We start from the raw sequence: 19,315 nt of genomic DNA, 5'->3' as shown, positions 1-19,315 counted from the left end.
TGTATTAAATTTATTTACCTAAACTGTATTTTCTCAAGAAACCAAAACTTCCAAGTAAGTGTACTACTTCCAAAAACGTAGAAAAAAAAAACAAAAAAAAAAACCTCATTTAAATGTGGGGGGTCAGGGTAACAAGTATAGACATTTTACCTGAATATTTAAGTAAAAATAATACATTAAAAGACTAGTAAACTTTTTTCTTATAATTTCTGGAACAGTTGCTGGCCATCTAAACGTGTTTGCACCTCTCATTACTCGATGCTCATAGTTCTTTGCATGTGTCTTTTAAACTAGAGCTTAACTTCCTCTTGTGCATGGTTTGTGCAAAATGCAGTTTATTAACTTGTCTTTGTCTTTGATGCTTGCAACCTAATCCATCACAGCTACACTGCCTCGAAAAGAAAGTGCTGTCAAACAGGAAACAGAGAGTGAGTATGCTTAGTGTATTAGTAGGTATTCTCAATGCATGTTTGTTTGTTTAATGTGTAGAAAATTAGTCCTTTGTCTTGAAAAAAGTTGACACCAAAAGTATTGATTGCTCTGAGTTTCCAGGTATCGGTGAAAGAAAACCAACATAATGGTAGTGGTATGGCTATATCCAAGAAATATGTACTGTAGTTAAAAGTTAAATCGTATGTCAGATGGTAGAACATTGTATTAGAAATGTATGAAAAGGCTTAACCCATGTACTTCTATTTTCAGGCTATGTTTAAAAACTCTAAAAAATGTGGTCAGATTTTACATACTGAAGCCAAAGTTTGCCTTTAATTCTTCCATTATGTCATCATAATATATGTCCTTTCTGACCATCAACATAATACAGGTTAAAATATTCAAGAAGAATAAAAAATATTTTATTGACTATTTATATTCAATTCTGAATAAAAGCATCGCATTTTCTTATAAAAATTGAATCCTTCAGTTTCTTGATGTATGTAGGATATTGTCTAGCCATATTGTTCCCATTTTTCCTCATGGCTATGATAACATTATACCTAAATACAGATGTCCCATACTAATGTAGTTGGTGATTATGTATTACATTTTAATTGTATCTTAAATATAACAGGTTTCCAGGGTATTTTTTCTCTTTGTTTAGTTTTTAAAGAACTGTAGGTAAGTAGTTCCCTTACTTATAAAAGCAGAGTCTCTAGCTTCAGGAATGTATTAAGTTCAACCATATATAATTGACTTTTTGATAGGTCAAGAATGATCAAGTATTGTCAGTTTCATATGGCTCAACCTAGTATATTGATTTAATGTTGAGACAAGTATTATTGGGATATGGCAGTTTTCTTTGGAAATGAAACGAAGTCTTTTTAGTTTGTATAATAATGGGTCATTGACTTTCATCCATGTTCATGTCTTTTGAATGAAAAAGAAACCCTGATTTACTTTCGTATAGAGATATCACCAGGCAACTTTATAATTGGAGTGCGCTGCATACACTGTCTGATCTTTAAGGTCCCTTTCAGTCCTTTTCTATGAATCTTTGCAATTTTCAGTTCTGTTTACAGTATACTCAGGAATAGGATACACATTAATGAAAGATAAGGACACTCTTTAACATGTCCCACATGGTAAATAACATGACATAAAGCCCTAGAAGACCAAGACAATGAAAGATAGCCCCTGATCTGTGCTATGAATCTTTTATTCATGGAGATCACAACTTTCAAAGTTTTATTATTTCTTAGGTCTTCATGGAAGTTCTGGGAAATTAACTGGATCTACTTCTAGTCTAAATAAACTTAGTGTTCAGAGTTCAGGGAATCGCAGATCTCAGTCCTCTTCCTTGTTGGACATGGGAAACATGTCTGCTTCTGACCTCGATGTCGCCGACAGAACCAAATTTGATAAGGTAAAATAAAATAAAAAATAAATACTTAAACATTAATATTAGTTTTCTAATAGCAGTTTGTTAGGACTTTAAGTATGTTCAAAGATTTGAGCTCCGTTGGCTCTCTTAAACATTAACCTTCCAATTCTGAATCTGAAAATACTAGTAAAATGGCAGCTAAAATGTGGATTACCAATTAAATAACATAAAATACTTATTAAAGTTTATTTGTTGCCATTCATAAAGTGCCTGCATCTAAAATCTAAGTTCTTTGAGCATTTACAAAGAGGAAATAACAGCCCTTTTATGACACTAACTCTTCTTTGCATTGCATTAAATAAGTTTAAAAAGCTTATCTTTGTATTCCTCTTTAAAGTGAATAACTTGAATTTTATTTTACGTATGTTCATGACCTCGTTCTACCTTGTTAATAATGCATTTCCTTGCCAACTAGTCAATCTTGGAAGAGTTTGTCATTCTATTCAGGTTGAAAAGTGAATAAAACGTGGAATGTTATTTTAAGCATTTAGTGCAGTTCTTTCATTATAGGATCATTTTGCTTTTCTTTAGATATTTGAACAGGTACTAAGTGAACTGGAGCCCCTGTGTCTGGCAGAACAGGACTTCATAAGTAAATTTTTCAAACTGCAGCAACATCAAAGTATGCCTGGAACTATGGTATGGTTCACATTTACTTTTGCTAGTATTATAATTAATACATATGGTCAGAATTTCAGTATCAGAACAGAAAAGGAAAGAGTTTACAACATAAGGATTTTTAAAAGGGTATTTGTCGTACCACAAGATAATAGAAGCCATGATAGTTGGAATTTGGGGATCTAATTGAATATTGCAGAATGTCTTAAGCCTAAACTTTTTCTAAACTAGTGTGGGGCGGGGGGCGCGAGGGATAGAAAATAATACATTAAAAAACTAGTAAAGTTTTTTCTTTCATGTAATTACTCACCTGAGTAGCTGAGCAACTAAACATGTTTGTACTTCTTGTTATTTACACTCATGGCTCATTGCATGTGTCTTTTAAACTAGAGTTTAACTTCCTCTTGTGCATGGTTTGTGCAGAAGAGCGTTATTTAAATAGCAATTTTCACTTTAGTAGTTACCAAGAAACATAATTTAAAAAAAAAAAAAAGATGATGTTTGAGTGTGTACAACATGGTCTAGCAAAAACATGGTCTAGTGAGAACTCAGAAGGTCTCTTTGTTCTGACTTTTTTACTATCTAGTTACGGGACTTTAGGCCAATTATTTAATTCCCAGGTTTTCTCATCTGAAAAATGGATGGAATGATATCTTCATGCTTCTCAGGTAGCATAAGTGTAAGAGAGTAAATGGAGAGATTTGCCAGAATATTTTGAAAAACTTAAAAGCGTAATGCAGATAGAGTGATTTTTAAATTAAGGTCATCTCAAAAAATTATGCCTTGGGAACAAACATTTAAAAAGTAGTCATAACGCAAATGAGAAATTAATTGAAATTGCAAATAGTTGGAGTTTGTTGCTACTGTTGTTGTTAAATTTACTTACTGGCCTCTAAGAGTTTTTTAGAGCATTTTTTTTTTTTTTTTAATCCTGAAGTTCTATTAGAATGATTGATGGGATCTCCTTCATTTTTTTAATTCTCTCCTGAAAGTTGATACTAGATATTTTCTGTATTTTGTTGAGCTGCCCCACCTGAGCCTCCTGCACCTTTAGGTGTCTCCCTCTGTCCTCTCTCCTTCCTCTCACAATGCACACACACACAACTTCTCACTCCATAGTAACTTGGATAACATTTAAGAACAAAGCATTTCATGAACATTCTTAAAGAACATAATTATATAGCTTTATCAGTAATACTGCCTTTAAAAATCATTATTTTTTATAATGTATTCTCTCCTAGGAATTTTAAGACTGAGCAGGCTTTTGCTTTATAAACTAGTCAAACTGTTGGTCTTTTATTATGTAAAGTACCTGAATAATTTTTGCAGACTGAAGCAGAAGACCTGGACGGAGGAGCATTTTCACGGCAACATAATTCTGGCACACCGCTGCCTGTTTCCTCTGAGTATGTGTTGGTTATTATCGTTTATTTTGGGGAAGATAAGTTGGACATAGCAGGGTGCTGCTCATTTAGGGGTCTGGATGACTTTCTAACCTACCAGCACTCAGAGCACCAACATGGACATCCATTGTCTTTTTAAACATTTTATTTACAATGTTTATTTAGATAAGTAGATAAAATTGGTCCTGCTGTATAACTCTTTGGCTTTTCTTTGCTTCAGGAATCACAGAAAATGCAGTCAATTCTCATGTTTGCTGGTAGGAGGCAGCCTTTGAATTGCAATGTATTTCTCAGAAATCAGAAAGCACATTTCAGGACCCAGCTTTACAAATGATAAAAAGTTATTTTGAGTGACAAAACTTAATTTCAAAAAAACATGTTTACATTGAAAACTGTTGTTGAGTGATTAGTTCATCATATTTGGAATTTTTTAGTTTGAAATCTAAAACATTAGCCATTTTGTATACCAAGTGAATTAAAGTTAAAGATGAATCACTTGAAGCTTGTAATAACCATCTGTATTTTATATGTTTTCTGAACAGGAAAGATATGATTCGCCAAATGATGATTAAAATATTTCGCTGCATTGAGCCAGAACTGAACAACCTAATTGCATTAGGAGACAAAATTGATAGCTTTAACTCCCTTTACATGCTAGTCAAAATGAGTCATCATGTATGGACTGCACAAAATGTGGACCCTGCTTCCTTTCTAAGTACCACATTGGGAAATGTTTTGGTGACTGTCAAAAGGAACTTTGACAAATGCATTGTAAGTTTTTAAAAATAAGAATTCTAATTATTATTTTTTTTTTTTTAAAGAAAAAAAAGGTAAATGTTATTTAAGAGATTTCCATCTATCTTTTGGGAGATCTGCTCTTCATGTCCCCCCAAAATCTTGAAGCAGGGTGTTCGCTGCAAGATATCTGAGCAGAGCTAGTTTCCCTTCTACACTGTCAATCTTGGCAAACTCTGGAACAGGTGGCATGGCAGAGCAGCTGCTTTGAGATCCACTAGATAATTTACTGACACCGTGGTTTACTGATCAGTGACCACTGATTGAATGTACCAGCTGAAAGTATCACTTGGATTTATTGTAGTTATTTTTTTAATATATTCCAACAATAAAATTAATAATTGGATTATTTTAATTGATTATTTAAATTATTTATTTTGGTAGTTTATTTCAGTTAACTAATAACTTTGATAATTGTATTGTTTTATTTTAAGAATAAATTGTTCTTATAAGAGCTTCCAACAGTCATCATTTCCCCTTAATAGAAAAAAAGTCATTAACAACTTTGTTATTGTCTGTTAGCTTTTGGTAAAACCTGAAGGTATAAATTGAGCTGGGCCAGGTCCTAAGAAAATGTTTTATTTTATCATTACTCAGTATGTAAAAGAGGATATATATCTTTTGAATATTTCTGCTCTAAGAAGTGAAAACATAATGAAATCATTAAAATCACTAGGTAACCTCTACATTATATCCAGTTCTTAAATATCCATAGAGTAATGGGAGCTAAAAATATTGACAGTAATTAAACTCCATATAATTCTTTATACTTTTTAAAAAATAGTGTTTATTGGGTTTTTGAATGTATAAAAGCAATCTGTGTCCACTATAGAAACTTAAGCGTCACCTCAATAGGCTCGTTAATCCTCCTTCCCCACCAAATTATTTCACTTGGTATTTGAAATACTATGAAAATTTGATCATTTAAAGTTTTTTCCTGTTATCCCCTCACTTCTTCAAAGGTGGTGATTACCTAGAAGGTGTGACTGCAGGCAAATAGCCAAAAGGAAAAGGAAGAACTACTAAAGGCTAAGATAACGAGTCCCATGTGACATAGTTGGAACACTAAATCTTGAGTAAACTACACATTTGTAGAATATAAAGGCTTAATTGCTTTTACCAGTAAAATAAAACTTCATGTAATACCTTTCAACCCAGTAGGACACTATTGTTAAAAGCAAAGGATATGGTGTCAGGTAGATATAAACATGAGCTCAAATGTAGTGCTTAGGACATTGCCTGGCACAGAATAATGGCATAATAACTGATAGCTAGTAATGGTGGTGGTGGTAATAATAGTAGTAATTAATAATAGTTCATTAAAGAGTGTTAACCCAGAAAAGGTATAACATTTTCTCCTAAATTGCATATACTTCTAAAGAACTTACCTTTAGCCACTAAAGAGAAGGATGATTCTTTCTGCCACCAGTCATCCTCTCTCTTACCTTAACGCAGGTCTTCTCATGGTGTCTAGTAGATTGTTTATGTGCTCAGTAAGTGTTAAATGTTTTAGTGTTTGGGACAAGAGTGGGGCCTAGGGCATAAAAAAGTTCAAAAGTTATGGGTTTGCTGGTCTGACAGAGACTGGAGAAACCCTGAAAGTATGGCCCCCCGGACACCCTTTTAACTAAGTACTGAAGTCACTCCTGAGGTTCACCCTTAAGCCAAAGATTAGACAGGTCCGTAGGGCCAACAGTAACACACGTGAGGAATGTGCTTCATAGTTCAGTCACGTATATGAGACTAATGGGCACACAAGCCCAAAAGCAAAGACGAGAAGGCAGGAAGGGACAGGAAAACTGGGCAACTGGAAACAGGGAAGCTGGGGTGGAGAAGGGAAGAGTGTTGACAGATCGCGGGGTTGGCAGCCAATGTCACAAAACAATTTGTATATTAACTGTTTAATGAGAAACTAATGTACTCTGTAAACTTTCACGTAAAGCACAATTTAAAAAAAAAAAGTTTATGGGTCTGTACAGTGAGCAAAAAGCATGACCGTGGCATGGTTGCAGAAAATGGAACAGATAGCATGAGTTTGGCAGTTTCATCTGGTGCCCAAGCTCAACATATCTGGTGTTCTCTAAAGAACAGGGCTAAGAAAGCTAATCAAACCTGAACTAGAGCTAAAATTAGAAATGAACTTACACATCAAGTACTACCAAGCTTGACCCTCCAGTCTATTTCTTACCTGTGTGTGGTTTGCTTTTCAAGATTCCTCATACTATAGTGGCATAGATTTGCACCCTTAAACCTTTAAGAATGATATGAGTTGGTTAAATTGCCATGGACAAAGCATGGTAGCATCTAGGTTGTAGTCTTAAGTAGTTTCAACTATACCGCTCTGTCCTTCTAGTGATGGCAATACAAGTGAGCCACCAGCTGGAAATAAGGGGTACCATCAACTGAGAGAAATTTGGATGCCTCTGTCACAGACTGATTTCATTGATGACTCTTTTCTTAAATGAATGCACTCTTTCTACTCTACACTCACAAAGCCAGAGAAGGCAACTGTCATTTAGAGCATTTCCTTTAATGTTCACTTATATTCAGACTATAGTCTGTATCCTGTGCATTTAAATGCCACACAGAACTCTAGACCCCTGAGAAGTACACAAAACCACAACTGATTCATAATTGAGTGGATCTTTTTGAACTCAGATGTACAGATTCCATCGATATAAGCATCCCTTTTGTACTTTGCCACCATTATGTGTAAGCACTTTGATGTGAACTAATTTGTAACTAATAAATATACAGAAAACTATATAATGCAAATTTGTAATAAAAATACTGACCCTCCCTCTCTGTCCTCGTACCCCCCCCCCCAGAAAAAAAACACAGACACACAAAATTTGTCTATCCAAACAAATTTTAGACTGATGAAAATAGAAAGTGTCCATGGTTCTCAGACTTGGCCACATAGCTACCAACTAGGAATAACCTGGAGAGATCCTGTGTGTTCTCTGGTCTGCTCTGACCCTAAATGGGCAGTGCCTTGTACTTGTCTTTGATGAGTGATCGAAATGTTTATTAGCTGTTTTTACTTTGAACAGAGACTTGAGGCTCACAAGCCTTGATTGCATTTCATTTTAAATAGTTTGGGCTTTTTCTTTGATTTTTTGATTCTTAAATGAAACTTGTAACAGTTTTATGTATTTTTAAATCTATAAAAGTAGTTTTTCTTAATTATCCCGGTTGTGATTCATCTTCAGTTCGTAAGCATGCGGAATGTTCTAGGTTCTGTATTATGTCCTGCCTCTATGATATATACATGTGATTATTATTATATGTAGTTTCTAAGTTGCTTGGCTATCTCTCTCTTGCTTTTTGCCTAACTTTAGAGTAATCAAATAAGGCAGATGGAAGAAGTAAAGATCTCAAAGAAGAGTAAAGTAGGAATTCTTCCATTTGTTGCTGAATTTGAAGAATTTGCTGGACTCGCAGAATCAATCTTTAAAAATGCCGAGCGCCGTGGAGATCTAGACAAAGCATACACCAAACTTATTAGAGGAGTGTTCGTTAATGGTAAGCTTTTGTTGCGTTCTAAGGAATTTTTTGGGTTGATTGTTTTCATTATTTCTGGTCACTTGGAAATTGGGGGATAGAAATGTTCGTTAATTCCATATTCTACGGTCTTTGTTTTTCAGGCTTTCTGAAATTAAAGATTTCTTAAATTTGGAAAACAAGCAGTAAATACAATCTGTTCATAGTCATAAACAAGTACTTATATTTTAAGTCTTATATGGGTGTATCACTATGTAAAATTGAAAATCATATTATTAACACAAAATTGACCTCCCAGATAACATTTGCATTTAACAAGAGACTTCCAGCTATAATGTGCAGTGGTGTCTGTGTAACATTAAGCAAATCAGTTCACCTTTTCAGTCCTCAGTTTTCATATTTGTTACATGAAGGAGTAAATTAGATGGCTTCTTTAGTCTTTTTTAGACTTTATTTAGATTTTAAAATACTATCATTCATTCTCTTCCTGTGTCAGATCCCACTATTAAGTTACAGAAACAGTTTGGATGTGTCATTTAATTTGACATGAGCAATCTGCATATATTCTGGAATTGTAAAAGCTGAAAAATTGACAGGAAGTGGAATTGTCTCACTGTAACACACTTTTAGTAGAAGCAAATCTAGGGAAAAGATAGATAAATGTCATGATTGAATGTTTGTATGCTTGATTTTTTTTATTCAAAGTAGCTATACTTTAGTTTAGAAATACTGAAGTATGGTTGCCATCGAGTTGATTCAAACTCATAGTGACCCTGTAGGACAGAATAGAACTGCCCCATAGGGTTTCCAAGGAGCAGCTGGTGGATTTGAACTGCCAACCTTTTGGTTAGCAGCCAAACTCTTAACCACTGCACCTCCAGGGCTCCTTAGAAATGGTTTGGAGCTAGTAAGTCACTGTGAGGGAAACTGGTTAGAGGGCTTGGTGGGAGATGTGGGAGAGACATGGGAAGATGCATAAATAAATACTTTATGGCCTAGTGTGAGGAGGCAGTCCTTCAGACCAGCCCAACAGCTATGGTCTTCCCCGTTCCTCCCCCTGCTAGCATCTTAGCCTCAGAACAAACCACCCCCCCCGCCCCAGGCCTGATGTTTGTCAGCAGGGTTAAAAAGATGCAATTCCAGGCTAGGTGCCCAAAGTGTCTAACCACCTCCCCCTTCAGATGGTCAAGTGGGAAAATCTATATTGAGCTCCATGTAGTCAGTCACGTAGGCTTTGAGGTATAAAAATGTCTAGGGGAGAGACTTGGAATCCCTCACCTATGGCACACATGTAGCAGAGCTTTCCATCCCACCTAACTAGTCTACCTAGCCAGGGAGAATTGGCTTAAGGAAGGCCCTTTGAGTCTCTTACCTATGGTACAATGTGGGGTATGCACAGAAGAGTCATCATCTCTGCCCAGACAGCCTTTTCAAGTCAAGGAGGGACTAGCTTAAAAATGGATCTACATTTATTCTGGTGTGCTGTCTGCTGCTTTTTGTAAGTAGTAAAAGCTACTTTCCTGTGCTAACAAAAAAAAAAGTAGCTTTACTTTATCTGGTTGTACAGTAGTATACACTCACCAAAAAAAAAAAAAAAACCCTGTTGCTGTCCAGTCGATTATGACTCATAGTGACCCTATAGGACAGAGGATTTGAACTGCCAACCTTTTGGTTAGCATCCAAGCCTTAACCACTATGCCACCAGGGCTCTGTATGCTTACTATGCCCCGGCCCCATCAGAAAATAGATTTTAAAAAATCAAGAAAAAAATTAAGATCACCTATAATCTCACTGTGCAGAGATAACATTAATTTTTATCCTTCTAGACTTTTCAATATGTTTCTCTTCCTCTACTACTGCGATTGATAGATAAATATACAGTGGGGGTTAGTGTGTGTGTGTGTGTGTGTATTCTTTAATCTAAAAATTTTATCATACCTTACATATGATTTTGGAACCCGCTAGACTGTATAATCCTAGTGTCTTTCCTTGTCAATAAATGCAGATAACCATAATCATTTTTAATAATTTATAGTATTCCATGTATCATTATTTATTTACCAAATCTGCTATTAATACACATTTAATTTATTTCTAGTTTCCTGTATACGTCTTTGCCTACTTGTCTGATAATTCCCTTAGAGGAAATCACTAAAAATTGAATTACTGGGTCAAAGGATTTATATGTTTTCTCAAGGATTTTGCCAGATTGCCACTCAGAAAGGTTATACCAGTTTAGTGCCACAAGCAGTCAGTAGAAGTTTCCCTCCCACACATACCAATGCTGGATATTACTAGGTTATTATCAGTGTTTTTATTCTTTGTCATCCTGATAGGCTATAAAGTATACAGTCATTTTGAAACATTGGCTATAAAGTATACAGTCATTTTGAAACATTCACATTTACATTTCATTGGTTACTAGAGTGCTTGAACATTTTCTTGACCAGTTGTATTTCTTCTTTTGCTAATTACCATTCATATCCTTTGCCCATTTCTCCCCTATTGATGTGTTGATCTTTTTCTCTGAAAGTTCATATAAAAAGATTGTTGACCCTTTATCATTAGTGTTCCACAAAGATACTGTTCCAGTTTGCTTTTAATTTTGTTGACAGTGTCTTTCTGTATAAGAGTTTTCAGAATTTATGTCAGAATTACCCACCTTTCCTTTAGGTTTGGGCCATGTTTAGAAAGGCCACACTATCACAAAATAACTTTTTAATAAATTATCTGTAATTTCTTTAGTAGTTATGATTTTATTTGCTTATTTATTTGTTTGGAGTACCTGGGTGGTGCAAACAGTTAACGTGCTTGGCTGCTGATGGAAAAATTGGAAGTTTGAGTCCACCCAGAGGTACCTTAGAAGAAAGGCCTGGCAGTCAACTTCCAAAAAATAAGCCATTGAAACCCTGTGAAGCATAGTTCTGTTCTGACACACATGGTGTTGCCACAAGTCAGAATGGACTCTGTGGCAGCTGGAGTTTTTTGTTGTTGCTGTTTGTTTGTTTGTTTGTTTTTTGTTGTTGTTCATTACATCTTGAATGCTCAAGCAATTTAGAATTTGGTTTGCTAAAAGATATAAAATAAGAATCTCAATTTAGTGTATTCAGAAGGGCCAGCTGGTTGTCCTAATACATTTGAATAATACATCATTTCCCCCACTGATTTGAAATGCTACCTCCATATATACATGATACTATTTTAGGGTGATTCTTTATTAGGTTTAGGTGGATGTGAAGAATTCTCCAGTATAGTATATTTTATTAGTGTCCAGAAATGTGCTTAATTCTTAAACTTACAAATGAAAAAGAAATCAATCATATAAATATTTCATAGCTAAATGTAGTCATATCAGAGATGTTGTTTTATTTTTTTTTCTGTTTTTATTTTAGTGGAGAAAGTAGCAAATGAAAGCCAGAAGACCCCCAGGGATGTTGTTATGATGGAAAATTTTCACCATATTTTTGCAACTCTCTCTCGTTTGAAAATCTCATGTCTAGAAGCTGAAAAAAAAGAAGCCAAACAAAAATACACAGATCATCTTCAGTCTTATGTCATTTACTCTTTAGGACAGCCACTTGAAAAACTAAATGTAAGTATATTTTCAATCAGTTTGTTTTTCCTGGTTCTAAATACATCTGTTTACATATGAATAACACTACAGACATTTATCTTAAATCTGCTCATGTATCGGTACAGGGGGATATGGGAGAAGGGACTCAGTTATTGAAACTGCTGGTGTGTGAGACACTGGCTAGATTCTTTATATACGTTATTTCTTTTAATTCCTATAAAAAATAATGTGAGGAAAGATAGTATTATTCTCATCTTATAAATGAAGAAACAAACTTGCTTGAAGTTATAATAGCTTATAAGTAGCAAAGCTGGGGTATGAACCTAGATGAGGCTTTTTTTTATTATATCAGTCCCTCACCCGTTTCTTACATCATGTGTACTCAACCTTTATCCATAGTTCAAGTAAAGTTTTCAAAAATGTTTTCAAGATAAGAGGAAACCAAAAATTGCTTTGTTTGTTGACTTTTCCTTTTTTTTTTCCCTGACGGGTCATTTCCTAGAGCAAATCTGATAATTACAATTAAGAAATGGTGATTTTAGAGGACTTAACATAGTGAAAGCATAAAGGGACCATTCTAACTTTGTCCAAAATGTGACTAGTCATCTTTCGTAAGTTTTTAACTTGAAATTAGAGTCAAATAGAGTATATGTATATTGTATCAACAGTTCAAAGAAATAATTAAAAGATAGCCAGTCAAATGTAGAACCAATTCCTTATAAACTTAAGAATAGACAAACATTCCATTAATAAGGTAAATGGCCTACCTCAAACCTGAAGCCTGTATGGTACTTGACTGTAACATTAGAGGCATTTCCTTTTAAATCAAATTTAAATAAAAAACTTTGTTAGATCCTTTATTATCTAATATTTTTGTAGAAGCTGTGGTCAATACAATAAGACATGAAACATAAATAAGAGCTACAGAAAGAAGAGGCAAGATTATCATTACCTGTATATGACAGGTTGAAATTATTGTTCTCCAGTACAGTGGCAGGATTCAAAAAAATACGTAAAAACCAATTTCTTTCCTGTATGTCAGTAATGACCAGTTAGAAGCTCACATAGAGAACAAAAGCACCAGGAATAAACTTATTGAAAAAATAATAATTTAATGAAAAATAAATAATAATTGCTAAGAAAATTTTAGATAATAGTAATGAGAAGGAATTGGGCTTAGCCAAGCCTAAGCCCACTGCCATCAGCTCGATTCCAACTCTTAGCAACCCTATAGGACAGAGTAGAACTGCCCCATAGGGTTTCCAAGGAGCAGCTGGTAGATCCGAACTGCCCACCTTTTGGTTAGCAGCCGAGCTCATAACCACTGCACCACCAGGGCTCCAGGATTTGGGCTTAGTGGTATTAAATTCTGTTGTATAGTGTACAAGTATAGGCATGCCAGTCAATAAAGCTGTTTAAGTAATTTTCAAATAGATCCTAATATATATATAAGAATTTAATACAGGATAAAGGAATCATCACAAATTAGTAGGAAATGGATGGATTACTCAGTAAGTGGTTTTAGGAAAATTACTTGGGGTGGGGGTGGAAAATTAAAGGGCTGCATGTTAAAGATGAAGAACATTAAAAAGCTGGAAGAAAATGAGCTAACAATACTCCTGATCTCCAGAAGGAATATTGTTGTTAGTTGCTGCTAACTCATGGCGACCCCATGTGTGTAGCATAGAAGTACTCCAGAGGGTTTTCAAGATCGTGACTTTCCAGAAGCAGACTGCCAGGCCTTACTTTCGAGGCGCCTCTGAGTAGGACTGAACTGCCAGCCTTTCAGTTAGTAGTTCAGTGCTTAATCATTGTGACACCCAGGGCCCCCCAAGGGTCAGAACTGTGCAAGTCTTAAAAGCAATAGAAAGTAAAGAGAGATTTTTATCTACATAAAAATTTTAACTTCTCCCTAATTAAGAAGACACATATACCTAAAAAAACAACTTGAATAGAATATTTGTAACCATAAACAATCAGTATATTTAATGTAAAAGATCTCTTTAAAATCAATAAGAAAAGCTCTAAGAACCCAATGTATAAATGGGCAAGGGTTGTGAATCACTACTAAATCTGTGAAACCATGTTAATTTCATTTATAACCAAAGAATTGTGAAATAAAACAACACATAAACTTTCTTACCTTGTCGAAATGGCAAGGATTGTTTGCTGATGATGGTACGGGTAAGGTAGCGTTCTCATACACCATTGATAAAAATATAAGTTGATTGAACTTTTCCTGGGAAGCAATGTGTATATATGAAGAGTCTTCAGAATACTTGAAGTCATATTCCTCAACTGAGTAATTAAATAGTCCTAGAAATTTTGCTAGAATGTGATCACAATGTGGGTCAATACTTATGTCCAAAAGATATTTATGATAGCTATATTTATAATAGATAAAAATGCAAAAATATTAAATATCCAATACTGTACTCATGGGGTGGAATATTTTGCAGCAATTTAAATTTTTACTTAGGAAAAAATATATTAAATGGAAAAATGCAGGATATAAAATTATAATCTCATCTGTGTACTCATACATCAAAAGATTAGAGAGACTCTAAAATGTTAACAGTGGCTTTTATACATTGAATATGTACTATTTTATAACCAGATTTTTTTTTTTAATTTAAGTGATCATAAGAGCAGTTTTTAGCCATTATTTCTTTTCATGTCCTTGAAGCATTTCTTTGAAGGTGTTGAAGCTCGTGTAGCACAAGGTATAAGAGAGGAGGAAGTAAGCTACCAACTTGCATTTAACAAACAAGAACTTCGTAAAGTTATTAAAGAGTATCCTGGAAAGGAAGTGAAAAAAGGTCTAGATAACCTCTACAAGAAGGTTGATAAACATTTGTGTGAAGAGGAGAACTTACTTCAGGTATGCTTAGTTCTTTGTCATTATATGTAGTATTATACAGCCATTAAAATTTATACTTAGGAAAGAACTTGAAGACCCTTACATATATTACTTTTCTCCAAAATATTCTTCTAGAAATGCTACAGGTTTTCTAATTTGAATGTAGGAGAAAAGTTCCATAAATTACAGACTAGAGTCATGAATTGTAAGGAAGAAAGAAATAATATTTACGTAAGTTTACATGGTTGTTCCTGCTTATCTTGTATTTTTATTGTGGTGAGGTTTTTGGTGTTTGGTTGTTCAGATTTTAGGGGAAATAAATGGTATAGAGTACAGTACAATGGAGTGGTTCTGAGCATGGCAGTTGCAGTTAGAATGGGTTCATAGTCTAGCTGCAGAAAGCTGTATGTGTGACTTTGGGCCAGTGACTTAATCTTTTTGAGACTCAACCTCCTTACTTGAAAAGTGGAAATAATACATCTCTCATACAGTGGGCACTACTGTTACTGTTATTGCCATTTTATAGATGAGAAAACCAAAGCTCAGAGGGATTAAGCAATATGACCACGATCCCATTGCTAACAAGCGGTGGAGCCAGATGTAAACGCCGAGTGGAGCCATCATGCTTTATAAACCATACTGACAGGCCCAGAAATGAATGAGAGTAATTCTGATATCATGGAGGGCTTCATGAAGGATATTGCTTTTGTGTTAGCCTCAGAAAATCAGGTAGTATTTTAACAGTTAAAGTAGGGAGAGTAGCATTCTAAGTGGAAGAAATAGCATGAGCTAAAAGATGAAAAGCAAAAAGTGTTAATATTGTTTAGGGAATAGTGATAAGTCTAAGATGACACGAATTTAGGATTTATGAAATGTAGCGAGAAAAAAACCTGAAAGAATACATTTCCTCAACTGTTGGATAGGGATGATGATCATAGTACCCACCCTCACCAGGTTGTCATTAAGCACTTTGTACTGTGCTGATGTAGAGAAAGCTTCAAGAAATATAATCTATTAACTATTAACGTTAATGAGTGTATCAGATTGTCTTAATGATGCTAGTGTTGTGTGTCATGGAGTCAGTTCTGTCTCACAGTGACCTATATGACAGAGTAGAACTGCCCCGTAGGGTTTCCTAGGCTGTAATCGTTATGGGAGCAGATCACCAGCTCTTTCTCCCTCAGAGCTGCTGGTGTGTTCTAACCACCAACCTTTAGTTAGCAGCTAAGCACTTAACCATTTGCACCACCAGGGCTTCTTTCTGTCTTGATACCAAAAAAAAAAAAACCCATTGCCACTGAGTCAATTCTGACTTATAGCAACCCTATAGGACAGAGTAGAACTGCCTCATAGGGTTTCCAAGGAGCGGCTGGCGGATTTGAACTGCTGACCTTTTGGTTAGCAGCTGTAGCGCTTAACCACTGTGCCACCAGATAGTTGTCTATATATTAGTCTCCACTGCTAGATTATAAATTCCTTGATTGCAGATGCTGGGTCTGACACTTACCTTGGTGTCCTCCACAGCAGTGTTTTGCATAACCAGTTTTAGATAAGGAAATTTTTTAACTTTTATCTGAAATGAAGTGTAAGCATTAACTGTTGCATTTCATTTAATTACTAGTGTTAGTTGCATACATAATTGTGAAATAACACGGGTTAGATATGGGAGCAGATATAATAATAGCTAAAACTTAAGCACTCACTTGTGTCAAACACTGTTCTAAGCACTTATCATGCATTCACTCATTTAAGCCTCACAAGAACCTTATTACTCCAGTTTACAGATGAAGAAGAATTTGAGACAGAGCCATGATAAACATACTCAAGATCACAAATCTTTAAGTGGAAGACACTAGGATTCTGACTCCAGAATGCATGTTCTTAACCACTACACTATGCCAAATTCTTAGGATATGTCTTGACGCTATTTCTATATACGTGATTGTGTATTATTTCTATTCATGGTTTAATGGCTTTTTTTTTTCTTTAAGGTGGTGTGGCACTCCATGCAAGATGAATTTATACGCCAATACAAGCACTTTGAAGGCTTGATAGCTCGCTGTTATCCTGGGTCTGGTGTTACAATGGAATTTACGATTCAGGACATTTTGGATTATTGCTCCAGCATTGCACAGTCCCACTAAACATTATGAAAGAAGAAATGATAAACTAATAAAGCACTCTGAGTATACCAGACACTATTCAAAAATAACAAGCTACTGCTTTGAGAACTGAGACTTAAACTTTTATGTATTAAATGTTAGATAAATGGGTAATACCATACTACAAATAATTAAGTACAAAAGTACAAACCTGAATGGCCGTTTTATTTGGCCAATAGGTTGTGTACTAACTGAAAGCATTTATCTCATCATAAAATGCTGCTAGCATTTTTTTATGACTGAACAGAAAAGTTTCCTTTTTTGCCTAGCTTCTTGTGTTTGAGAGTTGTTACCGTATATATAAAGCATTGGGAGTTCTTACAGCTTTCACTAATTCTCTAGTACTATTATAAATCATGTAACTACTATAATATTGTACAGAATTGTTTTTTCCCCTATGTCTAACTAATGTGTATATGGATAAGGAAGCTCATGTGATAACCAGTTGTAAACCTGGATTTTGAGGATTATGTGACTGTGTAGCAGTGACTGCCAATAAAGAAATTTTCAAAAAAGTTACACTTGCTAATATTACTCTTCAGTCTCTTATGAGCTACCTTCTGTATAAAAGTAAGCTTTTACAGATCAGTGTACAAAATTAATTGCATGTCCATACACCAGAAAACACTTATAAGTGCAATAAAAAAAGATACCATTTATAATATCAAATATAGTTAATATTTATTAAGAAAATTTAACAAAATAAGCATAAGACATTTATGGAGAAAATTTTAAAACTATTAAAAGTAAAGTAAGTGAAGGAGACCCTGGGTGGTGCAAACAGTTAACCTGCATGGCTGCTTACTGAAAGGTTGGAGGTTTGAGTCTACCCAGAGGCACCTCAGAAGAAAGGTCTGGCAGTCTACTTACAAAAATTCAGCCATTGAAAACCCTCTGGAGCACAGGTCTACTCTGACACACATGGGGTCACTTTGAGTCAGAGTCAACTCAATAGCAACTGGTTGGTTGATTTTTTTTAAATACAGTGGTGGAATATTTCATGTTTCCAGATAAGAACACAACATGGTAGAAAGGCCAGTTATTTCCAAACGGATTCAATGCAAGTCCAGTGGAAACAGAACAGTTTTTCATTTTGTTTTGTTTCTGTGGAACTTGACAAACTGATTTTAAAAATGTATCTGAAGGAACAAAATGCTAATAACCAAGACACTCTTGAAGAGCAAGATGGAAGGAGTTGCCTTATGAAGAATATAAATAAAGCAGAACCCAGATGTAAATCCATCCACCTACAGTCAACTGATCTTCAACAAAGGCCATTAAATGGGGAAAAGACAGTCTAATAAATGGTGCTGGCAGAACTGGATGTCCATCTGTAAAAAAATTAAACAGGACCCATACCTCACACCATACATAAAAACTGATACAAAATGGATTTAAGACCTAAATATAAAACCTAAAGATCATGGAGGAAAAAATTTAGGGGCCATAATATATGGCACAAATAGGATACAAACCATAACTAACAAATGTACAAGCACCAGAAGATAAACTAGATAAAACTAGGATCTCCTAAAAATTAAACACACTCATCAAAGGACTTCACAAAAAATCAAAAGAGAACAGACTGGGAAAAATTTTTTGGCTACAACATACCCAACAAGGGTCTAATCTCTAAAATCCCTAAGATACTGCAACACTGCAACAATAAAACAATCCAGTTTAAAAATGAGCAAAGGATATAAACAGACACTTCACCAAAGAAGACATTCAGGCACATGAGAAAATGCTCGTGATCATTAGCCATTAGAGAGGAAAATCAAAACTACAATGATATACCATCTCACCTCGACAATACTGGCACTAATCAAAAAATCAAATGTTGGAGAGGTTGCAGGGAGACTGCAACTCTTAGGCACTGCTGGTGAGAATGTAAAATGGTACAACCACTATGGAAAACGAAATGGCGTTTCCTTAAAAACCCAGAAATACCATATGATCCAGCCATCTCACTCCTAGGAATATATTCCAGAGAAATAAGAGCTGTCACACTAATAGACACTTGCTCACCTATGTTCACTGCAGCATTATTCTCAATACCAAAAAGATGGAAACAACCTAAGTGCCCATCAGCAGATGAATGGATAAATTATGGTACAGACACAAAATGGAATACTATGCAATGATTAAGGAACAATGATGAATCTGTGAAACATCGTACAACATGGATAAATCTGGAGGACCTTAAGCTAAGTGAAATAAGTCAATCACAAAAGGAAAAATATTGTATGAGACCACTATTATAAAAACCCAAGAAACGGTTTACACACAGAAAAAAAAAAAAAAAACTTCAATGGTTATGAGGGAAAGGAGGGGTGGGGACAGGAAATCACTAATTAGATAGTAGACAAGTTAACTTTGGTGAAGGGAAAGAACATAGTACAAGGGAAGTCAGTACAATGTGACCAAGGCAAAGTCGTGGAAGCTTCACAGACACATTCAAACACCCTGAGGAACCGAGTTGCTGGGTTGAGGGCTGGGGACCATGGTCTCCGGGGACAT

At 35.1% G+C, this 19,315-nt stretch overlaps 1 protein-coding gene across 5 annotated transcripts in view; it reads left to right on the top strand.

Moving 5' to 3' along the window:
* The window catches only part of EXOC1 (exocyst complex component 1), a 67,097-nt gene extending 49,584 nt beyond the window's left edge, over positions 1 to 17,513 (top strand). The window contains exons 12-20 of one of the 5 annotated variants that reach the window (XM_023737325.1): positions 384 to 428; positions 1,698 to 1,861; positions 2,411 to 2,518; positions 3,827 to 3,903; positions 4,443 to 4,671; positions 8,037 to 8,220; positions 11,592 to 11,791; positions 14,460 to 14,654; positions 16,625 to 17,513. In XM_023737325.1, coding sequence (XP_023593093.1) covers positions 384 to 428; positions 1,698 to 1,861; positions 2,411 to 2,518; positions 3,827 to 3,903; positions 4,443 to 4,671; positions 8,037 to 8,220; positions 11,592 to 11,791; positions 14,460 to 14,654; positions 16,625 to 16,777 — 1,355 coding nt within the window. In that variant the 3' untranslated portion in view covers positions 16,778 to 17,513. The remainder of the gene's footprint in view (positions 1 to 383; positions 429 to 1,697; positions 1,862 to 2,410; positions 2,519 to 3,826; positions 3,904 to 4,442; positions 4,672 to 8,036; positions 8,221 to 11,591; positions 11,792 to 14,459; positions 14,655 to 16,624) is intronic. The other 4 variants (XM_023737324.1, XM_004382887.2, XM_023737326.1 and 1 more) reach the window with 4 other exon arrangements.
* Positions 17,514 to 19,315: the final 1,802 nt, after the last annotated feature.

This window comes from Trichechus manatus, unplaced genomic scaffold (genome assembly GCF_000243295.1).
Source record: "Trichechus manatus latirostris isolate Lorelei unplaced genomic scaffold, TriManLat1.0 scaffold00101, whole genome shotgun sequence".
NCBI classification, from domain to species: Eukaryota; Metazoa; Chordata; class Mammalia; order Sirenia; family Trichechidae; genus Trichechus; species Trichechus manatus.
The sequence above is the reverse complement of the archived record's forward strand: the minus strand, read 5'-3'. Positions and strand labels throughout refer to the sequence as shown.